Source organism: Ascaphus truei, chromosome 3 (assembly GCF_040206685.1).
Source record: "Ascaphus truei isolate aAscTru1 chromosome 3, aAscTru1.hap1, whole genome shotgun sequence".
Classification (NCBI taxonomy): Eukaryota; Metazoa; Chordata; class Amphibia; order Anura; family Ascaphidae; genus Ascaphus; species Ascaphus truei.
In genome coordinates, this window is record NC_134485.1 from 114,979,282 (window position 1) to 115,001,328 (window position 22,047).

General features: G+C 43.1%; 1 protein-coding gene across 1 annotated transcript in view; it reads left to right on the forward strand.

Moving 5' to 3' along the window:
- The first annotated feature begins 4,906 nt into the window (after nt 1-4,906).
- The window catches only part of KLHL15 (kelch like family member 15), a 33,202-nt gene continuing 16,061 nt past the window's right edge, over nt 4,907-22,047 (forward strand). Inside the window, exons 1-2 of the mRNA XM_075589368.1 lie at nt 4,907-5,179; nt 11,120-11,831. Of these exons, the coding sequence (XP_075445483.1) occupies nt 11,127-11,831 (705 nt within the window). The 5' untranslated portion in view covers nt 4,907-5,179; nt 11,120-11,126. The remainder of the gene's footprint in view (nt 5,180-11,119; nt 11,832-22,047) is intronic.

The following is a 22,047-nucleotide window of genomic DNA, read 5'->3' on the forward strand; positions in this document are numbered from 1 at the left end:
CCTCCCCTCCCCTCCTACTCCCTGCCCTTTTTTTTAGGTTTGTTTTTACCAATCTGAATTATTTGTATTATGTGAATTATGTTATCTTTATTACTAGCTCACCCAGAACAACCTGGTTTAGTAGGGCCCGAAAAAACGGAATATATCTCACGAATGGACATACGGTACTGCTTCTAGTGGAGATTAACATCAAGATTATATGTAATGTAGACCGTATTTTGTATCACTTGTTTGGAAAAAATGCAATAAAATCTAAGTTACAAAAAAAAAACACATGCCGGATATTGACTGAACTGCAGCTTTAAAGTTTGATACGTGCCCTAAATCTTGTTAAGTGCACTTTTCACATCACAGGGTGATTTTGCATGTGTAGCTATAAACAAAGCTTCGATAACATGGCAAAATGGCTTGAAAACGTCTTTTTACCGAGCGTCATCACGCTTGCTATTACAAGCCATGCGGTAGTTCAAAAAATGGCCGAACTCGCATTTTTTCCCCCAGTAACTGCTATTCACAGTATTCTCGCTACCTAAAGGGTGGCGAGCTCGGAATTGCGATTTGCATCTGACGGAGTTTCTTTTATTTTCACTGCATAGGATTGATGCCCGGGGTCTCCGGAGCTGACCCGCGTTCATTTCAGCTCCAGAGACCCCCGGCTTCAATCCTATGTAATACAATTATAGCCCAGCTTCATTATCTTAGTGGCTAACAGCTAAGGTAAGGAAGAGGTTAAATCGCAGCAACTGGTTTGTTGTTGGTAAAGGAGGTGGGTCAAGCTTATAGTTGCCCCAGGGTGTGTGGTTAGACCTCCCGGCAGGGTTGTGAGAGGAGTTAACACCATTACCTTAGCGGTTACTACCGCTGACATAATGAAGAGGTTAACTCCTCCCGTAACCCTCCCAGGAGGCCGAACCACCCACCCTCGGGCTTTACTTACCACCTCAACCACCAACAAACCGGGTAAAGCTATTTAACCCCTTCATTAAGGTAATGAAGGTGTGTTTTAATTTTAATAACATAGGATTGAAGCAGGGGGTCTCCAGAGCTGAATTGCATTAATTTCAGGTCCGGAGACCCCTTGCTTTTCAAGGTACAGGCCTAGGGGGTGCCGGTATCTCCTGCACATTTAAATGTCCAGGTCACGTGGACATAAAATGATATGCAAACAAGGATGGAGAGATTCCCTAACTTGCAACCTGTCGGGATACATGGACCGTTTCCTCCAAGGTTTCGTTAAAAATGAAAAAAATCATATCTGAAGGACACAACCAATGTGCTGATACTGGTGGAAGGGCTCCAATGGCAGGAGGATTTCATATTAGTGACGTGTGACGTCACCTCTACATATAAATCACACGAAAGGCTGTGAAGCCGTCAGACAAGTCTTTCTTAAGGAGAGAGAGATATACCAGAAGCACAAGCCACTTTCTTATTGGGCAGTATCAAGTTTATATTGGGGCACAATTTATTTTTGGTTTGATGGAGATTTTTATTTAGAGTTAGGTGGGACCACCATGGGGAAGGAAGCTGCTTACACACAGAATGTATTCACACATTTTGCCATCTACCATCAGCCAGACCCGAAGGGGTTAAGATTTTCTGGCTTAGAGCACATATTACCTCATTGGAGAGGTGGGGATCGTAGCATAGACCTAACTAGACGTGAGACATTCTGGATGTATAATCTGGGGACACTAACACCAGGGGGGCTAAATGTGGATATAGAGAGTTGAAGCCTTTCTGTTGTAGTTTCTTGCTACCCCCCTCTCCCATTGTCTCCCCCCCTTAAAGATCTATGATCTTTAATTGAAGGATAAACTTGATATACTCCATATTGGAAGGCCACTTCTCTCCGGCGGGATATGACTAGATAATTTGACCACCGAATGAGCTCCCTGAGGAAGCCAGTTCAGTTTATGAAATGCGTAGGGTGATAATCTGCAGGAACAAGCGAAAGACGCAGCCAGAGGGAGACCCCGCGAGACCCGGATCGAAGGCGACGGACTGGATAGTGACGTCAGCCGCCAAGAAAGCTCGGAACGGGCACACACGTGAGATTCTCCCATGCACTATACTGGCAACTTCAGGGAAGATTTATAACCAATGCGGAAAATAAATGTAACATTGTGAGCACTCTGTAGTTCCCTAAACTAATCATTTAAAGGTTATACTTTACGTATTGCGCTATATGTGCCCTGTGTCTTATTTCTCCCATATGTTACCTGTGAGGAAATTCCTGTTACAGCAGACAAAGAAGGAAATTAACCTTATGAATCAATGCCTATATTCTAGGCACCAAATGAGAGTGCAATACTTACTATTTTCTTATACTGTATCATGGATATTTCAAAACATACTACAGGTAGTCCTGGCTATCCAACGTTTCACTTTACAATGAATGGTATATCCAACACTTTACAATGCAACCCCATGGGCCGTTATCCGACGCCTGAATGCGTTATCCGACACCTGAATGCGTTATCCAACGCTCACCGCCACTGATTAACATGGGACTCACTTTATAACGGTTTCACTATCCAACGCTACTTCCAGAACGGATTCCGTTGGATAACCGAGGACTGCCTGAAAACTATATATCTCTTCCACTCCCCCCCCCTCCTTGTTTTTTTCTCTCCCAAATCTTTGCGCTGGATTTTTCTTTATTCTACAATCAAAACAGACTTAGGAACAGTCTATATTTCAGCAGCATAGGCACACATTGGTTACCACCTTTTTATATTAATATAGTGGGGGGTTTTTTTGCACTATATATATCTTGTATATTGTTTTTTAATCCCCAGCAAGCCTGTGAAAGTCGCACTTCAAAATTAATTAAGGTACCACCACTGTTGTAAGTCAAAAGCTGCAGGGATTTACCTTTCTTAGAAAATGTCCCATTATCGCTATTTCCAGCAAAAACTATTTGACATGAAATGTCAAAAATTCTAAACATAAAAAAAGAGCGATAAGACAGCACAACCAGAGTCCAAACAAAAAGAAATATGGTAAGTAATGGTGCAACAGGAACTAAAAATTGACCCTGATTCCATTTAGAAGTTAGAACAAAATACAAAAAGTGTCCACAGCACTCAAACTTGAAAAAGGAATCAAGCCAGGATCAGTCAAATAGCAAAGATCTTACTTGTGGACGACTAACGACAGGTATGCGTAGCCGTCACACATGTATGCATCACATCAGACAAGATGTATCATAGATAAGATAAAATAATAGTGACAGTTTAGCCAGAGCAGTCCCGGATTTTCATTAAAGCGGCAGACCAAGCAATATCCTTCATGTGTGTGGTTTTATTTTTGTTTGTTTTCTCCCCATCCTCACGTCCAGTTATTTTTCTAGAAAAAAAAACTCTGGTTAAAAAATAGGTACTGTACAGTACCTGCTACAGTAAATAGGTAGTGTTAGAGCATGGGTGCACAAAGTTTTTTTGCTGCGTCCCACCCTGTGTGCCGGCCCCAGCGCTCGCACCCCCCCCCCCTCTTGTGACCCGGCGTCAAATGACACCGAGGGTCACGTGACGTCACGAAACCCCGCAGCGTCATTTGACGTGCGTTACCATGACGATGCGTCACGTCGCATGACCCTGCGGCGTCAGGCGACGTGACCTGAAGCCAGCTGAATCCCAGTAAGTTGAGGTTACAGAGGCCTCGCGTGGTCCCCCGGCATTTACTTTAAATACCTCGGGGAAGCGCGCAGGGTCTCTGCAACCGCCCGCACCCCCCCAGTTTGTGCACCCCTGAGGTAAAGCGTAGTGTTTTTCAACCAGGGTTCCTAGGAACCCTTGGGTTCCCCGGGCATCCCTAAAGCGTTCCCTGTAATTTTCTGTTCATTTGAAAATTGTATTAAATACAGAAGAATTTGCAATGCATCTGATCACAGACACTAGAGGGTTGGGGTTTTCCAGTACATCTCTGGGGGTTCCTCAGAATTTCCCTTAGGGTTCCTGAACCAAAAAAAGGTTGGAAACCACTGAGCTAGAGGGTATGAATTCTGTAATCCAATGCGACTAACCCATACATCAGCCTGACCGTTCTGTTCTGACTGACAGATTAAATCTGTCAGTGGTGATATTGGATACCGAGGCTTGAGCCTCATTACTCCAAGTTCTCTTGTTGAGTGTATTGTCGCACACTTTAGGAAGCTTCTTGATCTGTGTTACTTGCCACAGTTGAGTTGGTTTCACAGGGTCAGCGCTGTGATGGGTCATACATCAGCCAATCACAATGCTCCTTTTTATTTCCCAAGCAGAAGTCTATCCATTGATAATGCTACCTGCCAATGCTATCAGCCAGCGAATAATATCTACCAATCAGAAAGCTCAGTATATCAGCCAATGGAAATGCTCACATACAGTATATGTTAATTAACCCTTTCACTGCTAGGGGGCTGGTACATTATTTAGCTGTAAGAATAATTGTGTAGGGGATGTATTTCTATATTATTATTTCAGAATGTGGGTCCTTTTATTTCTTCTTATTATTTATTATATATTCGTGTTATTAGTATTATTGTATACTCTTAAAATAATCATGTATTTGATTCATGTTGATTTGTTAAATGATTTATGGAGGAACAAAACCCAGGAGGTGAGGAAGGGAGAAATAACATTGTCTGCTAACTTTCTCCTCCATCTGCTACACAGTGGCCATGACAGGTCATGACCCACGCGCTGCAGCCAATGAGATAACGCTTACAACCCAACCCAAACCAAACCACGTGATCAGGCGACCTAAAAATAGCCGCGGTCGCCATCTTTCTTAAGGGAACTGAAGCCGACGCTGTGCGTCGGGAATACAGGCAGCGCCAGAAGGGAATGAGGAGATGTTTAACCTATCAGGTGCGGCCGCCGAGGCTTCTCACCAATCAGGAGCTCCCCCCCCCCCCGCGGCGTGCTGCGTCTCCCTGCGTGCGGGGGTGGGGCCGCTAGTGGGCCTGTCGTCTGCAGGTGGGAAGGTGTTAGGAGTCCGCTGCTGCTGTGCTGTATGGGCGGAAAAACAACGGGCGCCGGCGGAGCAGTGAGGGAGGCGGAGAGACGCACATGGAGCCGGTGGGAGTACGGAGCTGGGGCTGAGCCGTGCGGAGGAGAAGGCCGGATGTGCTGCTCTGTGTTACACGCACACAGAGCTCTGTGCAGGACCTGCTGGGGCCCCTCCGTGCTGCTAGGTGAGTACTGTGTATCAACCTCCCGGCACACACACACCGCACAGGATGATTCAATGGAAAGGGAATATTAGGTAGTGTTGTCTGTCCAATAAATGTATCCTATGTATTGTTCCTTTGTTTTGCTACATCAACCACAACAGTGTGACCTTGTCTATAAAGCAGTGACCCCCCCCCCCCCTAGATTTGCTCACTAGTAATAACCCCATTTGTTTCATCATGTGGCTTGTCTGAGGCACCCCTGGGTTACATGGCACCCTGGCTGAGAAATGCTGAGTGAGGTGTCATGGCAGGGTGAGGCTCTGCGAGTAGAGACGGTTTAGGGAATCGATGACACTGAGTTTGAATCAGCGGGAGCCTGGTTCAATTCCCGGAGTCAGCTCCCTGTGATCTTGGGCAAGTTGCTTTAGGCCTTGTCCAGTGTGGCGTTGAGCGTGCGCGCTCATGCTGGCCGCGATGAAACATTGCGGCAATGTGTGTGGCCAGCGTGAGCGAGCGCCTGAGCATGGGCGGCGCTTGCCAAGCAAGCAAATTTCAATATGCCGCTTGCGCGTCACGTGATGAGATCGAACCAACTCTGGGACGTCTTGGCCGTGCACCAAGCCAGCCACGAATCGCCCGCCCGCTTGCTGGCGCTGACCTCGCTCATGCTTGAGAGCGTCACCAGCTCTCCAAGCATGAGCGCCGGGTGTCCTCGCTATTTCGGAAGCACGCGGAGGGGCATTGCGGGCAAATTGAGCGCACTCAAAAGTTAATTTTTTTCGTTTACCCAAGCGCCAATTGTGGGTGCGCGTGTGTGCCCGCACATGAGCGCACACAGCATGAGTGGATGTGATGATCCACATTGACTAACGTAAGCGCACTCAGTGCCAGCGGTGACTCGGCCTTGGGCTAAGGCCCCGCTGCACGTGCTGGTACGCCAACCGTGCGTCCTGACGGCGCTTTACCGCGGTCTGTAGGTACCTTTTTCTGGTGCAGAGGGCCTGGCCGAAACGAGCCGGGTGGGTGCAGCCATGACGGGGGCGCCGTCCCTCTCCCCTGTGCCACTCTGCCTCCGTGCTACTCTGCCTCCCCCATACAATACACAAAGCCGATACCCTGCTGTGAAGGAATGAACCGCCTGACTCATTTGCATGCTTGCTGGTGAGTACCTGGATATACATGGTGAGTACCTGGATATACATAGCGAGTGATCGGATACGTAGCTCCACCCATCAGTCTTTCTGATTGGCTCCCTGGCGCACCACGTGACGCGTAATCCTGTTGTAGCCCCTGCTGGCTGACGCGTCACAGTACGCAGGGAGCGAGGAGGGACCGGGGACAGCCAGGGAGCAGGTAAGGGGCTGGTGAGAGACGCGCACACCGCCGGCTGCAGTGGGGACCTAGCCAGAGGCCGCGGCCAGGCTGGGAGTGAGCTCGCTGGAGCGCACTGCCCTGATAGATGGGGCAATTTGTGTCCAGCGTAGTTGCGCACGCAAGGGGAAGGGGGGGGTGGCGCGCGTCACGTGAGCAGTTAGCCCTCATTGGCTGTACTGCAAGCATGACAAATTTAAAATTATTTCTCGCCAAGCAGCAGAGCTCTCACGGGTACGCACGCTGGTCAAACACATTGTCACAATGTGTTTGAGCGTGCATGCTCGCTCAGCCTGGACAAGCCTTTATCTCACAGTCCTCAGGCACCAAAATCATAGATTGTAAGATCTGGACAGGAACTGTCTGTAAACGCTATGCTGTGTACCGTGCCCGATGCTATGTGAAGTGCTTTGAGTCCCATTGGGAGAAAAGCGCTACATTAAATAAAATTATTACTACTTATTATGGTAGGTGAGGCTGCCATGTTTGGGATAGGTTGAGTTAAGGCTACCATTTTTGGATCCGGCTGCATGTTAAAAGATTAAGTTTAACAAGTCACTTATTAACGCGGCTGGCTGGGTAAATAGCCTTTACCTTCTCTTTAAATGTTTGCATTAATATAGATGCACTTGTGTTTGTGTGTTGATATAATTACCTGTGTTCTGATTTCTTTTCGAGGGCATTTGTTACTAGCGAGTGCTGGATATATTTTGGAAGTGTTGATGCTAGTAATGTTAAAGCCACAATACCTATAATATTCTTAATATAAATGGCAAATCGTATAGGATTTTTCCCCCCAGCAGATCCTGTATGTTATAATATCAAGGCTTAGTCGTTTTAGTTTTTTTTTACATATTCGACATTTCAGATTAAATGCTATACAATGCGCAAACAATATAAATTGAGGGAATAGAGTATAAATCCTTTGTTCAAGGTCCCACTGACACAACCTGTATATCATTCTCTTAACCATACTTAAAGCGTGCCTGTGTATAATATACACGTCTTTGTGTGTGTATAGAGAATTCCCCATAGTAATTTGGCAGGCGGTGAAGTGAGTCGGCGCTCCAGGTGCATAGTGTGGGTGGGGGCAGGAGTCTGTCAGTGTGAGTGCGACTCTCACTGGGCTGCTAAGAGGAGGGGGGAGGTTGGGTGCTGTGATAGCCACCACCACTCGCCCACCCCCTGTTGTGCTTTATTTTCATGAATCATGTCAGATTTGCATAGTATTAAAAGGGGAAGAGTACAGTTTATTTATTTATTTACAAAATATGTTACCAGGAAGTAAAACATTGAGAGTTACCTCTCATTTTCATGTATGTCGTGGGCACAGAGTTAAGACAAATAATACATGTTTACAAATATAGTTACATAATGAGCAGGGTATACATTATATACAAGACATTGCATGCACAGTTAAAGATAATTTATATTATGGGCGTATGAAACAGTTACAGACCAGATTAAAGTGTGTGACAGCCTTAGATTTGAAAGAACTTGAACAGCGACGCCTTAATTGATATATGAACTTCAAATATGTGCATCTTTTTCATTCCTTTTTGTGTGGACCAGACTGGCGGATCTGTATCACATTTAATAAACTCGGTTATGCAATGAATGTTCTGGGTAGTGAATAAATCCGGAGTTTGATAAATAGGCATTTTAAACCAGCATCCCTCCAAATATATATTTCTAATGGTATATGTATATAATATACAAGTTTTTGGATGCAAAATATAAAATTCTATCAACAATAAAGTATGGCATAAATTATAATTCGGCCTTTATTTGCTATTTAAGTTATGGTGGGTGAAAGTGACACACTCTACAGTACAGTATAGCACTGGGGGCCGCGAGATTTTTAATATTTTTTTTAGCGCCGCATTTATAGGTCCTGCACGCTCGCCAAGGCATTTATATTAAATGCCGGGGGACAGCGTGAAGCCTCGGTATCTAACTTACCATGACTTCCAGCGACACAGCGTCATTTTGACGCAGGGGCGCGGGCAGGGGGAAAATATTGCGCGCCCCTGGTATAGCATAGAGCACACATTCATTCCCCAGAATCCATTGCTACAGTGGAAGCATCATGACGAGATGATGGCGAAAAGCAGTCTTGCAGACCTGCCTGCTACATGTGTATGTGCTCACAAGTGATATTTTTATTTGCTATAATCCTAGTGGGATTTTCACTCTGGTAAAGGCACAACGTTATTTTTTCTGATGGCATCTCCTCCTAATGTGAGAATGAATTTGAATTGGGAAGCATGACCTGGAGCATTAGTGTATCACATTGTATCTCGCAGTGCTTGTATTGGCATCTGATTTGTTAGCCGTAAGTAATTAGTGCTTACTAGATGCAGATATCGTGAACAGAATACAAAATAATTTATCTCCTCGCGCAATTGCTTGCTTTACCACTGATATACTATCCCAGCTGACAGCTGACTGTCCATGTGGACAGGTAATTGTAATTATCATAGTTGCTGAGCAGCCACCCAGGACCTTTACACGACACTGACATTATATGTGAGGCTAATAGATCGGTATCAACTGTAAACATATTATGTTCCTGTATTTGAGCTTTTAATATATTGTATGTGACACAACCAAGCATCAAAGTTTGATGTGCCCAGGGTATGAAATTAAAACCAAAAAAGATCTTAGAACCCCTCTTGCCACTAGCTAGCTGTGTTGGTCTTGCTTAAATGGGCAGGTGGACGTAGATACTGTGCCCCAAGCAGAGAGGCCTCTTCTAAATAAAAAATGGCACAGAAAACTTGCAATAAGAAAGGTAATAACCCTTTCTAACTTGTATATGGGCCATAGTGCCAAGTACTGATCCACTGCAAGGCCAGGTAGTATTTAGGACATTTTGGATCATAATCTCCTATAATTATAGAATATCACATTTTTTCCAATAGTCCTTTGTAATCCTTGGGAATTTTAGTTGCTTATGCTTAAATGTTATTGTTATTAATACTTTGGTAACACTTTCAGGTATTTGACCTCAATCTAGGTTTAGGTATACAACATTCAATACCAATGTTAGTATTCATTTAATTGTATTGGGTTTTTTTTTGTGTGTGTGTGTGTATATATGTATATCTGTCTATCTTAATCTATATATATCTCATTTGTGTGACTGAAACTGCATACTTTTTTCTTTAGAAATCTCGGTCCTACCAGTATTGCTTCTTTTATCTAATCAGATCCCCAAATCTGCCCAAGGGTGTCTTCCCTTTTCTTGTACTTTTATTGAGGGGCTGAGATTTCCCCTTTTAACCTAGGCTGCAGCCATATTTAACATTTTAAGTATAGTTCACTAAGAAATGTACTATAAACACTGTAGTTAATATATTAGCGCCTTAATTCTTTTCCTTTTCACATTATGTTTCTAGTGACAGCCTGCTCACAATGTCTTCCCCAATGAACCTTGCATCTTTAGTCCTCTTCTGCTGCACTGGCAGCCATTTAGTGAACCCCAGAGCCGAACCTTCGCCAATCGATCGGTAGCTTGGCTAATTACTTATCATTGTGTGGATTATATTAATGCATATATTAAAGGGAAGAAGAAAAAACGGCAGCTTGGACTGCTACTTTAATTCATTTATGCTGATAAAAATAGGTCTTTGTTGGAGTGAAGCTATTGGGGGATGTCTGACATTTTTATTCTCATCACTGCTGTAAGCGCCCAGAGATTAACCATTCCATGGCCTGGGCGTTCTATAAAGGGGCAGTCCCATTTAGGAACGCACACTGGAATTATATTCAATGGAATGCACCGATTGTGCCTGAGCTGCCATTTCCATGTGATCAGTCAGAAAAGAGGAATTTATACTATTGGGCATACACTTATTCATATAAAAATGAGTAGTAATTAGATAACCAACATTAGTTAGTTGAACTGAAGTTCAATAAAGTTTATTGATAATCGGATGATGAGCCACAAAAATGACATGTGGAGATGTTCGGTATGGGAGGGGGAAGGAAGCTTATGAATTACTTCACAAACCTTTTCCATTCTATATAAGAATGAATGTCAAAGGTATTGCAATGAGGAAACCTTGTGTCCTGTTATATCGCAATGCGGGGTTATTAATATTCTAGCTGCAGGTCCTAGCATCCGCTGTTTGTACACAGTGCTGTCCCTGTTATAAGTACTGAAGTGAGGGATGTAGCATAGGGAGTGTACAGAGACACGGCAAATGTGTCCTGTGTCATATACAGAACTTTGCAGAGTTAGATCTTATGAGATGCAAAAAACGTAAGTACTCCATCTTCTGTCCTTTTTTTGGTTAACTGTATAAAACACAATTAATGTTGCCTCTGGCTCTCCCACCCAAAGCCCCTGCCGTGCCTTGTCATACTGACTTCCTTCCATGATTTTTTGGTGGGAGATGCCCAGTGGGAAGAATGAGTGAGGGCACCAGAGACTGTGATGAGATGACATCATGTGCTGTTTTATAAACCCAAAACGCATATTTTCTTTCAGATTAAATACCCTCCCTGAGTTGAATCTTAAAGATAGAAACTCACTGGGATTTTTTTTACTGTTATTTCACACCCATGTCCCAATCTGTTTCCTAGGTGATTCATGGCTGGGGACGTGGAAGGATATTCTTCTTCAATTCATGACACCAGTGTCTCTGCCGGGTTCAGAGCACTGTATGAAGAAGGTCTCCTGGTTGACGTCAACCTTGTGATAGAGGATCACCAGTTCCAGGCACACAAAGCTCTGCTGGCCACGCAGAGCGACTACTTCCGCATTATGTTCACGGCTGACATGCGGGAGCGGGACCAGGACAAGATCTACCTGAAGGGATTGACGGCCACTGGCTTCAGCCACGTCCTCCAGTTTATGTACTATGGAAACATTGACCTGAGCATGGCTACCGTCCACGAAATTCTGCAAGCTGCTATGTACGTCCAGTTGACCGAGGTGGTGAAGTTCTGCTGCTCCTTCCTCATGGCCAAAATCTGCCTGGACAACTGTGCAGAGATCATGAGGCTGCTGGATGACTTCAGTGTGGACGCTGAGGGGGTAAGGGAAAAGCTGGACTTGTTCCTGCTGGAGAACTTTGTGCCCCTTATGTCCAAACCCGACTTCCTGTCATATCTGAGCTACGATAAGCTCATGAGCTACCTGGACAATGACCGCCTGAGCCGGTTCCCCGAGATAGAGCTGTATGAAGCAGTTCAGGCCTGGCTGCGACACGATAGGAGACGCTGGAGACACACCGATACCATCATTCAGAACATCAGGTTTTGTTTGATGACCTCATCCAGTGTCTTTGAGAAGGTTGGTGAGTTTGAAAGCAATAGACAGGATTCAGCATATAGTTAGGGCATCACTACACCAATAGGTAAGATTTCTAGACCTGTCGGGCCATCAACCAACCAGACGAGCAGGAAAGCTAATGGGAGATGAGAATTGCAATTACTGTGGGCTTTCCTGTATTATGAAGGTATGGGTAACCTGTTCTTAAAGTAACAGAACTGGTGGAAAATTGTAGCGACACCCATGTAAGGTGTAAATCAATAGTTGCCTTTCAGAAGCTCCTACATGACCGCTTTACAAATTGAGCAGTATAAAAGTGAGTCGAGCTAAGCCACAGTTTCATATCGGTGATAAAATGCTGTGATAGTGTACATTTACCTATGGTGCTCTCCAGAAAGATTTCCCTTTTACTGCCAGGGTACCCAGCAACACATTGTTCCACATAGCACTGCAGGTCGTTTGGGGCAGAGAAAAGGTTAGTTATTAATGGTGCAGTACATTTTGCAAGAATTTCTAACATCTGTATCTCATATTTACAATACCGTAACACCTAAGGGAATTTCAGTGTGACAACCTGCAACTAGCTGCCTAAGCTACTATGCTTAAATTAGCAGGAGCAGAAAGTTCAAGGGCCACATGAACGTACATCACGAACCGCCAGTTGAAGAGCAACGCTGTACAATGTGTCTGATTTCAACCGATTAGTTTTTTACCTGTTCACCTTCTACTTCTTTTTTTTTTTTTTTTTTTTTTTAGTGTTTTAAGCTCAAACCCTGAATTACAGTGCCGACACAGTCCCTCTGAATTGGTGTCTTCTTATCTGACATCTAATTAGATCTGACTTCTATTTTCTGCTAAGAGGGCTTCTCTGATAACGTCTTTCTTCTTGTAGTCTACACGAAAAACGACTGCTTCCTGGGCAGGGGGAGCATTTGAGCATAAACCTCAGGAGATGCCATGTGCCATGTGAGATGCCATGTGATGCTATGCAGGCGTTTCGGTCTTTCACCTCAAAATTTAGAGAAATCCAAATTTAAAATAAGTTTTGTCATCTTCTTTAAATGGCTCATAACACGGAGGTCTCTGAAAATAGGTCATTTGGGGGAGGAGGGTGGGGGGGGAGGGGCACTGGGTTTGTTGGCAAGACAGCTGCCCGCCTGCACATCTCCCCAGAGAACCTCTGCAGGGGGAAAGTTTTGTAGGCAAGATCTCAAACTTCTGGGGTAACGAGGCGAGGAATGATCCGTGCAGGCATTGGGACCTCCTAAAATAATTATTTGCTGCCTGAAAAATAACTTGCATTTGTAGGGAGACTTTAAATACTACAGAGAATGTGCGTCATCAGTGACTGTTACATACTATTCTACTCAAATACCTCGCTGCGCAGAACTGCTCTTTAAAACAAACAAATTGGTCTCTTTTTTTCTTTGGGTGAGCCAGGTGTAGAAGGTTAGCCTTGAAAAGCTCACTGTATGTACATGTCATTTGCAAGCATGCGCATTCTAGATGCATGTGGTTTCGTGTCATTCTCCGTCTCCAGTGTAGTATGTGTTTATTAACGATGCAAATCTTTTATAGAACTGTATCCTGGTAATTATTTGCAAATAAACAATTTCCTTTTCAGCAAGTCTAAGTAAGCAATATAGGAAGATTTGTTTTAAAATGGAGTCGCTGCTTGGCCAATATGATAAAACATGTTGGAGCATAGAGAAGTTCTCTGTTTATAGGCCTCACAATTCCATGTTAATAATGAGGGGGTTAACATGGCAAGTATTAAATTGACCTGGCCTTTGGTGCTGGTTTATGGCCATTATAGCAAAAAGTTAAGACACATGAAGGTTTGTTGATTAATATAAACATGCAGCACTAAAGGAGAAAAGCACTTCACTTTCCAATAACATCTGGACATGGAGAACTCTGCATGGTAACAGCTGAGTGATGCTACAGATGTGTGAGAAACATTTTCTTTATTGTCTCTGTTTTGTTTTCCTAAATGCAGAAAATGTTGGGATTCACACTTTTTTTTTCTTCTAAAATGCATTATTTAGAAGCATACACATAGACAAGAAAGGTAGTAGCAGTCACTAATTGGTTGTTTGCCTTGTATTCTTTGGGAGTCAGGTTTTTAGCGAATGTTTATTGGAACCAAAGCTTTTAAGTGGGCAAGTTGTTCATAAAAGCTAGATTCAAATGTGAAACATAAACTGATTGTCTTTTTTGGCAAAAGCTCTTGCTTGAGTACTGTACAGGCATACCCCTGTTTAAGGACACTCACTTTAAGTACACTCGCGAGTAAGGACATATCGCCCAATAGGCAAACGGCAGCGCGCGCATGCGCCTGTCAGCACGTCCTGAACAGCAATACCGGCTCCCTACCTGTACCGCAGCTGTGCGCAAGCAGGGAGACTATAGAGCCTGTTAAAAATGCGTTATTTACATCAGTTATGCACGTATATGACGATTGCAGTACAGTACATGCATCGATAAGTGGGAAAAGGGTAGTGCTTCCCTTTAAGTACATTTCCGCTTTACATACATGCTCTGGACCCATTGCGTACGTTAATACGGGGTATGCCTGTACTGTAGAAGTTGTCAAACTATGGGTGGAAATGTTGTATTTGAACAAAGGAATGTGCATACCCACAAGTTATATTAACAGAAGAAAGATAAGGCAAATATAAGTGCCAAACGGATGAGGTATTAAAAGTTTAACTCAAATGCCATAAACATTAACAGTAACCAAACTATTCTCCATGCATTCTTTATTTGTGTAAAACAAGAGTGCTGACATTGATTTGTTAGAATGGCCTTTAAATAAAATAAGTAATTCACTTCTGTACAAATCTTGTTTCTGCGCAGTATTACTTGTAATGCTTTGGAGTGTTTTTTGATGGTTGGACTTTTAATGCCTCACACATTTGTAACCATTATCAATTTGCCTTTTGTACCAAATCTGTTTGTATCTAAAGTTAATTTTCTTGATTCTGTGCCTAATGCGTTTTGCGTAACGGTATTACACCTCCCTCCAGCACTTTAAGGTGTTAAGCCTCCAAAGTTTAGTTGTGAGTTAGTTGTCTGTTGCATGGAAATTAAAGCAACAATACATGTATTAGATAATACTGTATTTAAATATATATACTATTCAACACTTAATGCTATTTTTAACGAGTTTTACCAAATCCTTTGATTTTCTATAGTAGGTTTTAACCAAACTCCCAAGCAGTGCAAAATGTTTGCGACACTTTCCTGTTTGTGATAATCTGTTGCCAATTTTCCATGCAGTTTGAGCTGTAAATTGTAACAATAGATAATGCTACCTTTGTAACATAAGGATACACTGACTGAAGCAGCCATTATGTTAGGCACACAATCAGGATTTTTACACCTAAAGGAGTTCCAAACGATTGCCAGCTTAGGTAAGAATGTAGAATTATACATTGCCACGTGCTTTACATATACAAAGAAGGGGGGGGGGGAAGGGGGCGGTGTAGTATTGCTGCTTTAAGGTAAATAAATGTTTTTATAAATGGTGATTTTAGTAATGTTTCTCAAAAAAAGAAAAAGTTTGTTTGCGAGACAGGCCCCCCAAAATCGAATAAGGTAACATTTCTTCTCTACGTTTCGGCTCACAACAGAACCTTGTGGCTGTCTCAAGGGGACCTGGACTGTCCATTTTTTATTTGAGCCCATTTTGTAAGCCTTTACAAACCTGGATATGGGTGTTTTCCTAGTTGGGTACATAACTGTAACAGTGTGGATTTACAAACAATGGTTGCTAATTCAATTCGCAAAAGGGAGCCAAGCACACCAGACGGTTGGAAAAATCAGTTTAGCAAAAAAGGTAATGTAATGACTAAAGAGTCGGGGATGAAGGTGCATAAGCACCGAAATGTTGGATGAAGCTCTGACTCATTAAATGCCTTTTTTTTTTTTTTTGTTTTTTTGCTGCTGCACTGATTTCTCCCATCGTTTCATGCTAATTCAATTCCCAATGATGTTCCATTTGGAAAAGCCGTCTTCATGTGTCTAGATCTAGGGGTGTGGGACATGTACCAATATTAAAATGGTCATGTCCAAACTGGTCAAAAGACCCTGCAGCACTTAGTAGCGAGCCCTGCTCAGTTATCATAGATCTCTCCTTGGACGCTGGGTGACCTGCAAAACATATCTGTCATTAGGAATCTACCCGAGTTCAAGAGAAATCCACCGGGAAAGGCCTGTGGCAGAAATGTAGACTCCCTCCACAGCAGTGAATTGCAGAACACTGCACTTAAGTGATGTTTTACTCAGTGGTTTCCTTGACCGCAATCAGGGTTGCCGACAGGGGAGGAGGACAGCCGGTATTGCTGTCCCGGGCCCGCCCAGTCAAGGGGCCCGGCCCCGGCAACACTACTGTTTCCATTCTGTGCAGGCAAGCCTGGCCCTCCCCATTCCTGGCTGCCGCCCTCCTCCCTTCTCTCCTGCAGTACTGCACCACCCTCCCCTTTCCTCAGCACTACCATCCCCTTCCCTCAGCTCCACTCCCCTCCGTTCTCTCCTGCAGGAGTGCAGGGCCCTTCCCGCCCCCCCTCTATCCCTCCCTCTCCAGGCCTCCGCGGGCCTGCTGGGCTCTCCTGTGCACCGGGAAAGCTGTCTGCGGCCCTGACTACAATTTATGTAGTGGGTTATGATATCCATCTGAATGGGGGAGGGGTTGGCAGCTTTACCCTGTTTAAGTGTGATGTCAACTGCAGATCTCCTGTAATTGTACTGTAATTTATTTAACTTCCTGTTTAGCGGTTCTCAAAGTTTACTATAGTAACAATAATTAAGGGGGGTTGACACATGTAAGGTACATTAAGAGGGATACAGAAAGGTTATAGTTAAGGGGGGGTCATACATGTAGCAAAAGTTTCAAAAAAATTAAACCATCTTGAAACTCCCATTGGGGAGAGAAAAGATATAACTGGTTAGAAAAGGATAGAGGATGGTGATTTGGAGAGTAATAATTACTATGTTCTTCACCCATAAATATTTAGGGAACATGATCTCACCAACTTGATAAAACTGCAATGAAAACAACACGGTCACATTATAAACCTCCAGCACGTAAGATGGTCTCAACAAAGGTTTTTTGAAGATCCTATTTCATACGTAGATGTTTAGATTTGCATGGAAATCATACTCTTTTTGGAAGAGACTTACTAGCCTCGGATGCAGGTTTATGCATGAAGTACCATTCAAGTCAGTGGTAGTTTGTGCGGGATCACAGTGCAAGAACCCAAATGGGAGTTTGGTGAAACATTGCATTTGGCGCTTGTGGTTTGTATTTCATAGCTGCTTGTCATGTACACCATAGCCGTCACAAACCAAATATTCTGAACTTAAGGAGGGATCTGTAACATGCCTCCACTGGTTGCAGTCTGGTTGCAACCAAAGTATAGTCTGCTAGTTTCATCTCATCCTTTGAGGGACTAGATTGAGGCTAGTTTGAGGGCTAGCTGGGTGTCACTTGAGAGAGAGAAGCCCAATAGTCTCTTGATTCCTTTATAAACTTTGGTAAATGATGGGATAACTCGGCACTGCCAAAGGATATTGAGCAGAGTGCTTTTCTGATCACACTGTCTCCAACACAAAGGCAAGAGTGGGGAACATTGTGTATACAAACTGGGATTAGGTAACTAGTGTGCTGCTTTCTTTCAAAAAGCATTTGAGGGAGGCAATGATTTTGATGGTGACTAACCTGGAGGAAGCTAAACAAATTTGTATTTTGTTTTTTCCACTACAAATTAGATTCTTATCCATCAATCCCCCAGAGCGCCCTGTTCAGAACCAGAATAGCAATGTAATTCACAAAGAATTGTCAATCCACTTGTGGGTTTTTTTACACATGAATGCAACATTGGTTGGTTATCCTGACGGCACCATTTTCTGGGACAAAAATTCAGGGAAACCATTGCAAAATGTGCATACATGTTTGAGTGTTTTAGAGAGTAGTGTGAGGGCTGTTTTATGGGGCAGTCCTAATTCACCTTTCGATTACAACACACTTTTGTGGGGATTGGATGGTGGGCAGTTATTGGCATTCAAAAATACACTACTGTAGGTTGCAGTCTCCTTTCCTCCTACCCCCGCCCCCTTATTTTCTTTTGTAACAGCTATGTTTTACTCCTATTTTATGTTTAATTTGTTTTCTTGTAACTGTTGATTTTTTTTTTTTATATTTAAGCAACCATCTAAGTTTGATGGAAAAACCGTAAAAGATCATTTTATGTTCCCTTTTTTTTATTTATTTGGTTTTACATTTGTCAGTGTCTTGTTTTGTCATCTGCATTCGTGTCTACATTGTTTGGTTGTTCTAATAAATTTTGTGCATTAAAGTCTTTGACCAATAACTCACAATATTTGACCTATTCATTTTGTTTGTTCATTTTCTTTCTTCCCCCCCCCCCCTTTTTTTCCCCTCCGCTAACTGATCAGATTATCAACCTACAACCTGCATATGACCTTTACCCCACTAGCATTTTATGGATCTTTTACCTAGAACCGGGTTGGGCAACTTCAGTCCTCAAGGACAAGTCAGGTTTTCTCAGATATCCCCGCTTCTGTACAGGTGGCTCAGTTGACAATTGAGCCACCTGTACTGAAGCAGGGATATCCTGAAAATCTCACCAGTTGGGGACCCTTGAGGACTGGTGTTGCTCACCCTTACCCTAGAACTAAGTTTAGCCTCACTTCCCTAGACTGTGTTGGCTCACGATAATAGTAGTAATATCCTATATGAAAAATAGCACTTTACAAGTCTAATTCATGCAGCCCTCTCTTTGTCGGAATAATGTTAAGACATTTCTAGCATACTGAGAGAAATTAAAAACGATCTAATTAAAGGTGGGTAGACTAACTCCCTTGGGGGGCCATACATACATACATACATACATTCATTCATTCCTTTGCCCAAACAATTGTGTATAGGTGACTTTGACTGGAATGGAATCCACATACTTGTCAATTAGAGACCCAAATGTTCACTGAACCACGTCAAGTGACCACGCCGTCACTGTTGACTGAAGGGGACGCGTCATCTCTTCCCCTCCCCCCCCCCCCTTTTCCATCCGCCATGATTGCAGATTGCAGGACACGATCTTCAGTAAGCGAACAAGCATTATTATTTTTTTGCCATTGCTACAATGTCATGAGGCACCTAGTGTTCCAGAACTAATGACTTAGCTCAGTGGTTTCCAACCTATTTTTTGTTGTTAAGGAACCCCAAGTGAAATTCTGAGGAGCCCCCAACCCCCTCTAATTGCAACTCTGTGATCAGGTACATTGTAAATTCTGTGTTTAATACAATTTTCAAATGACCAGAAAATTTCAGGGAACCCTTTAGGGATGGGATGCCAAGGGTTCCTATGAACCCTGGTTGAAAAACACTGACTTAGTAGCTGTCTAGGGGGAAAACAACGGGTTAATGTGGCAGCTCCTTGTTTACAAGGTGGAAAACGTGGGTGCCCTGAGACAAACATCACTGTTTTCAGCTCCAATGTAATAAGATACTTGTCGGAAGTTACAAGGCTTAAATCTCTCTCAGGTAAAAATGGCTGCCAAATCTGTTGTGGCTTCCTATTGGATGGCCATTTTGAAATCCCCTTAAAAAAAAATAGGATGTGGTAACTTCACCAGTAAGTAGCTCAGGAGCTGGGGGGGCGGGGGTCCCCGGAGATTACGATGGTGTGTTCCAGCTCTGGGAAACCTCCTGGTACAATCCTATGAAAACATAAAAATAAAAAAAAGTGTATATGGTCTCTAAGAAGTACTGACTGTTTGCATTGTGGTCGTTGTTAAATCCTGCTGTGAGTACTGGTTATTAGAAATGCAGGTGATATACAATATTGGATAGATAAAATAATTGTCAGTTACTTTATTTATATATTACAATGAAAACATAGATGGCTAAGCCTTCCAAAAAAAAATATATACATTTTAAGTTATGGTGGGTGAAAAAGGCATCAAAAAACCTCCACCGTTGGCATATAGCCATGGCTATATGCCAACGGTGGAGGTTTTATGTTGCCTTTTTCACCCACCATAACTTAAAATGTATGTGGTAAATCTACCCAGCCTAGAAATATTGCAAAGCAAGTATAAACCAACCTCACTCTGATACCAATCAAGGTTGAAAAATGTCTGAGAGTGGTTTGACTTGCTTCGCTAGTCCCATGCTGTGCTTAAAAGCTGTGTGAACGGTGATGCATTTGCTTAAATGGGCTCAATGTGAATGGATATTCCAGGCAAAAGTTGACAGTGTGTGCTCATTTGCATGTCATTTCCCAGAATCCCTTGCTGCAGTGGGAGCACGGTATGCTAGGTGATAATGGTTGAAAGGCAGGTTTGCAGACCTGTCTGACATGCGATTTGTGCTATAATCACTTGTGAACACTTTCACATGTCTTAGACATGTCTGCAACCCTGCCTTTCAAAGACATGTGAACGTGTTCACAAGTGATTATAGCACAATCGCATGTCTTAGACAGGTCTGCAACCCTGCCATTCAACCATTATCACCTAGCATACCGTGCTCCCACTGAAGCAAGGGATTCTGGGAAATGACAAGCAAATGAGCGCACAATGTGTCAGCTTTTTGCCTGGAATATCCATACACATGGAGCCCATTTAAGCTGATGCCTCGCCGTTCACACAGCTTTTAAGCACAGCATGGGACTAGCAAAGCAAGTCAAACCACTCAGACATGTTTCAACCTTGATGGGTATCAGTGTGAGGTTGGTTTATACTTGCTTTGCAATATTTCTAGGCCGAGTAGGTTTACCATTACATTTTAAGTTATGGTGGTTGAAAAATGCAACAAAAAACCTCCACCGTTTGCATATAGCCAATAAAGAATATCACTTGTGAGCACATTCACATGTCTTAGACCAGGGGGGGGCGCAAACTTTTTTCCCTGGGCCCCCCTGCCGGTGATCCCCTTTACCTCCGTGCCCCCTCTCACCCCCGCTCTGGCGGCATGACGTCACATTACCATAGCAACGTGACGTCACATGACGCCGTGTTGCCATGGTGGCGCGTGTGAGAAGCCTCCGGAGCCAAGGTGAGTTAGGTTTACAGAGGCCCTGCAGCTCCCCCGGCACTTAATTTAAGTGCCTTCGGGAAGCGTGCGGGGCCTCTGTAAACCCTGCGCCCCCCAGTTTGTGCACCGCTGTCTTGGACAGGTCTGCAACCCTGCCTTTCAACTATTATCACCTAGCATACAGTGCTCCCACTGCAGCAAAGGATTCTGGGAAATGATATATAAATGTTTCTTCCATTCGATCGCAGAAACCTGATATAAGCCTTTACAAAGGATCGTATGCATTCTTCACAGGAGTGGCCTTTAAAAAAAAGACGGAACATTGCTGCAATGTTACTGAAAATTAAATGTGAGAACCTGGTGAAAAGAGCAGTACTATTATTTATTGGATGAACCCAGGCAGGCTGTGTGCATATAAATAGATTTATACACATGCACATACTATTAAAAAAATTATATATTTATTTATTAAATTGTTTGAGTGGTATTTCTGTTTACTGCAGGCATTAGCATTGATCCTTTTACTCAACAGAAAATGACATTATTTCTATAATTTGGGTGGAGTGAATAGGAGTTTCTCGTTCTTATATGATCAGCATTTTTTAACTTTTTTTTTTTAAGAGTACATCAGCTATAAAATATTCTGCTTTATTGATTCATAAAAAAAATTAACAGTAGCAATATCAAGTAAACTTCGACCTCTGCTACTGTGTCCCAATAGAAGGTGAATACGCAGTCTGCGTTGGGGGGGAGAGGCAGGGTTGGTGCTCCCCACACGCCATCGGGAAGCAGACTGATTGATGTTTTGGGTGCTTGCGCACCTCATGTTGGCTCTGTAATTTCTTACCCGTTACCCGGACGCATTTTTTATATTTTTGTGCTAGTACATTTTAATACGTATCAATAAAGCAGTAGATTTTGTAGCCGTTCTATCTGAAGGTGCAATATATCTCTTCTTTGATATATTTTTTTCATGTTCAGTTTCCATTTAGCTAGATATGTATAAGCCTTTCTTGTTCTAAATATATAAAAAATTAAAGAAATCCATATGGTACATTTTAGGTGTATAAAGGTACTGTAGTTTCCCCCTTAAAGATGGTCTTTGTTTTCTCTGATAATTCTTTAATAGATGTAACAATATTTGGCAAGCATAAATAATTGCAGGTTCTTCAGTGC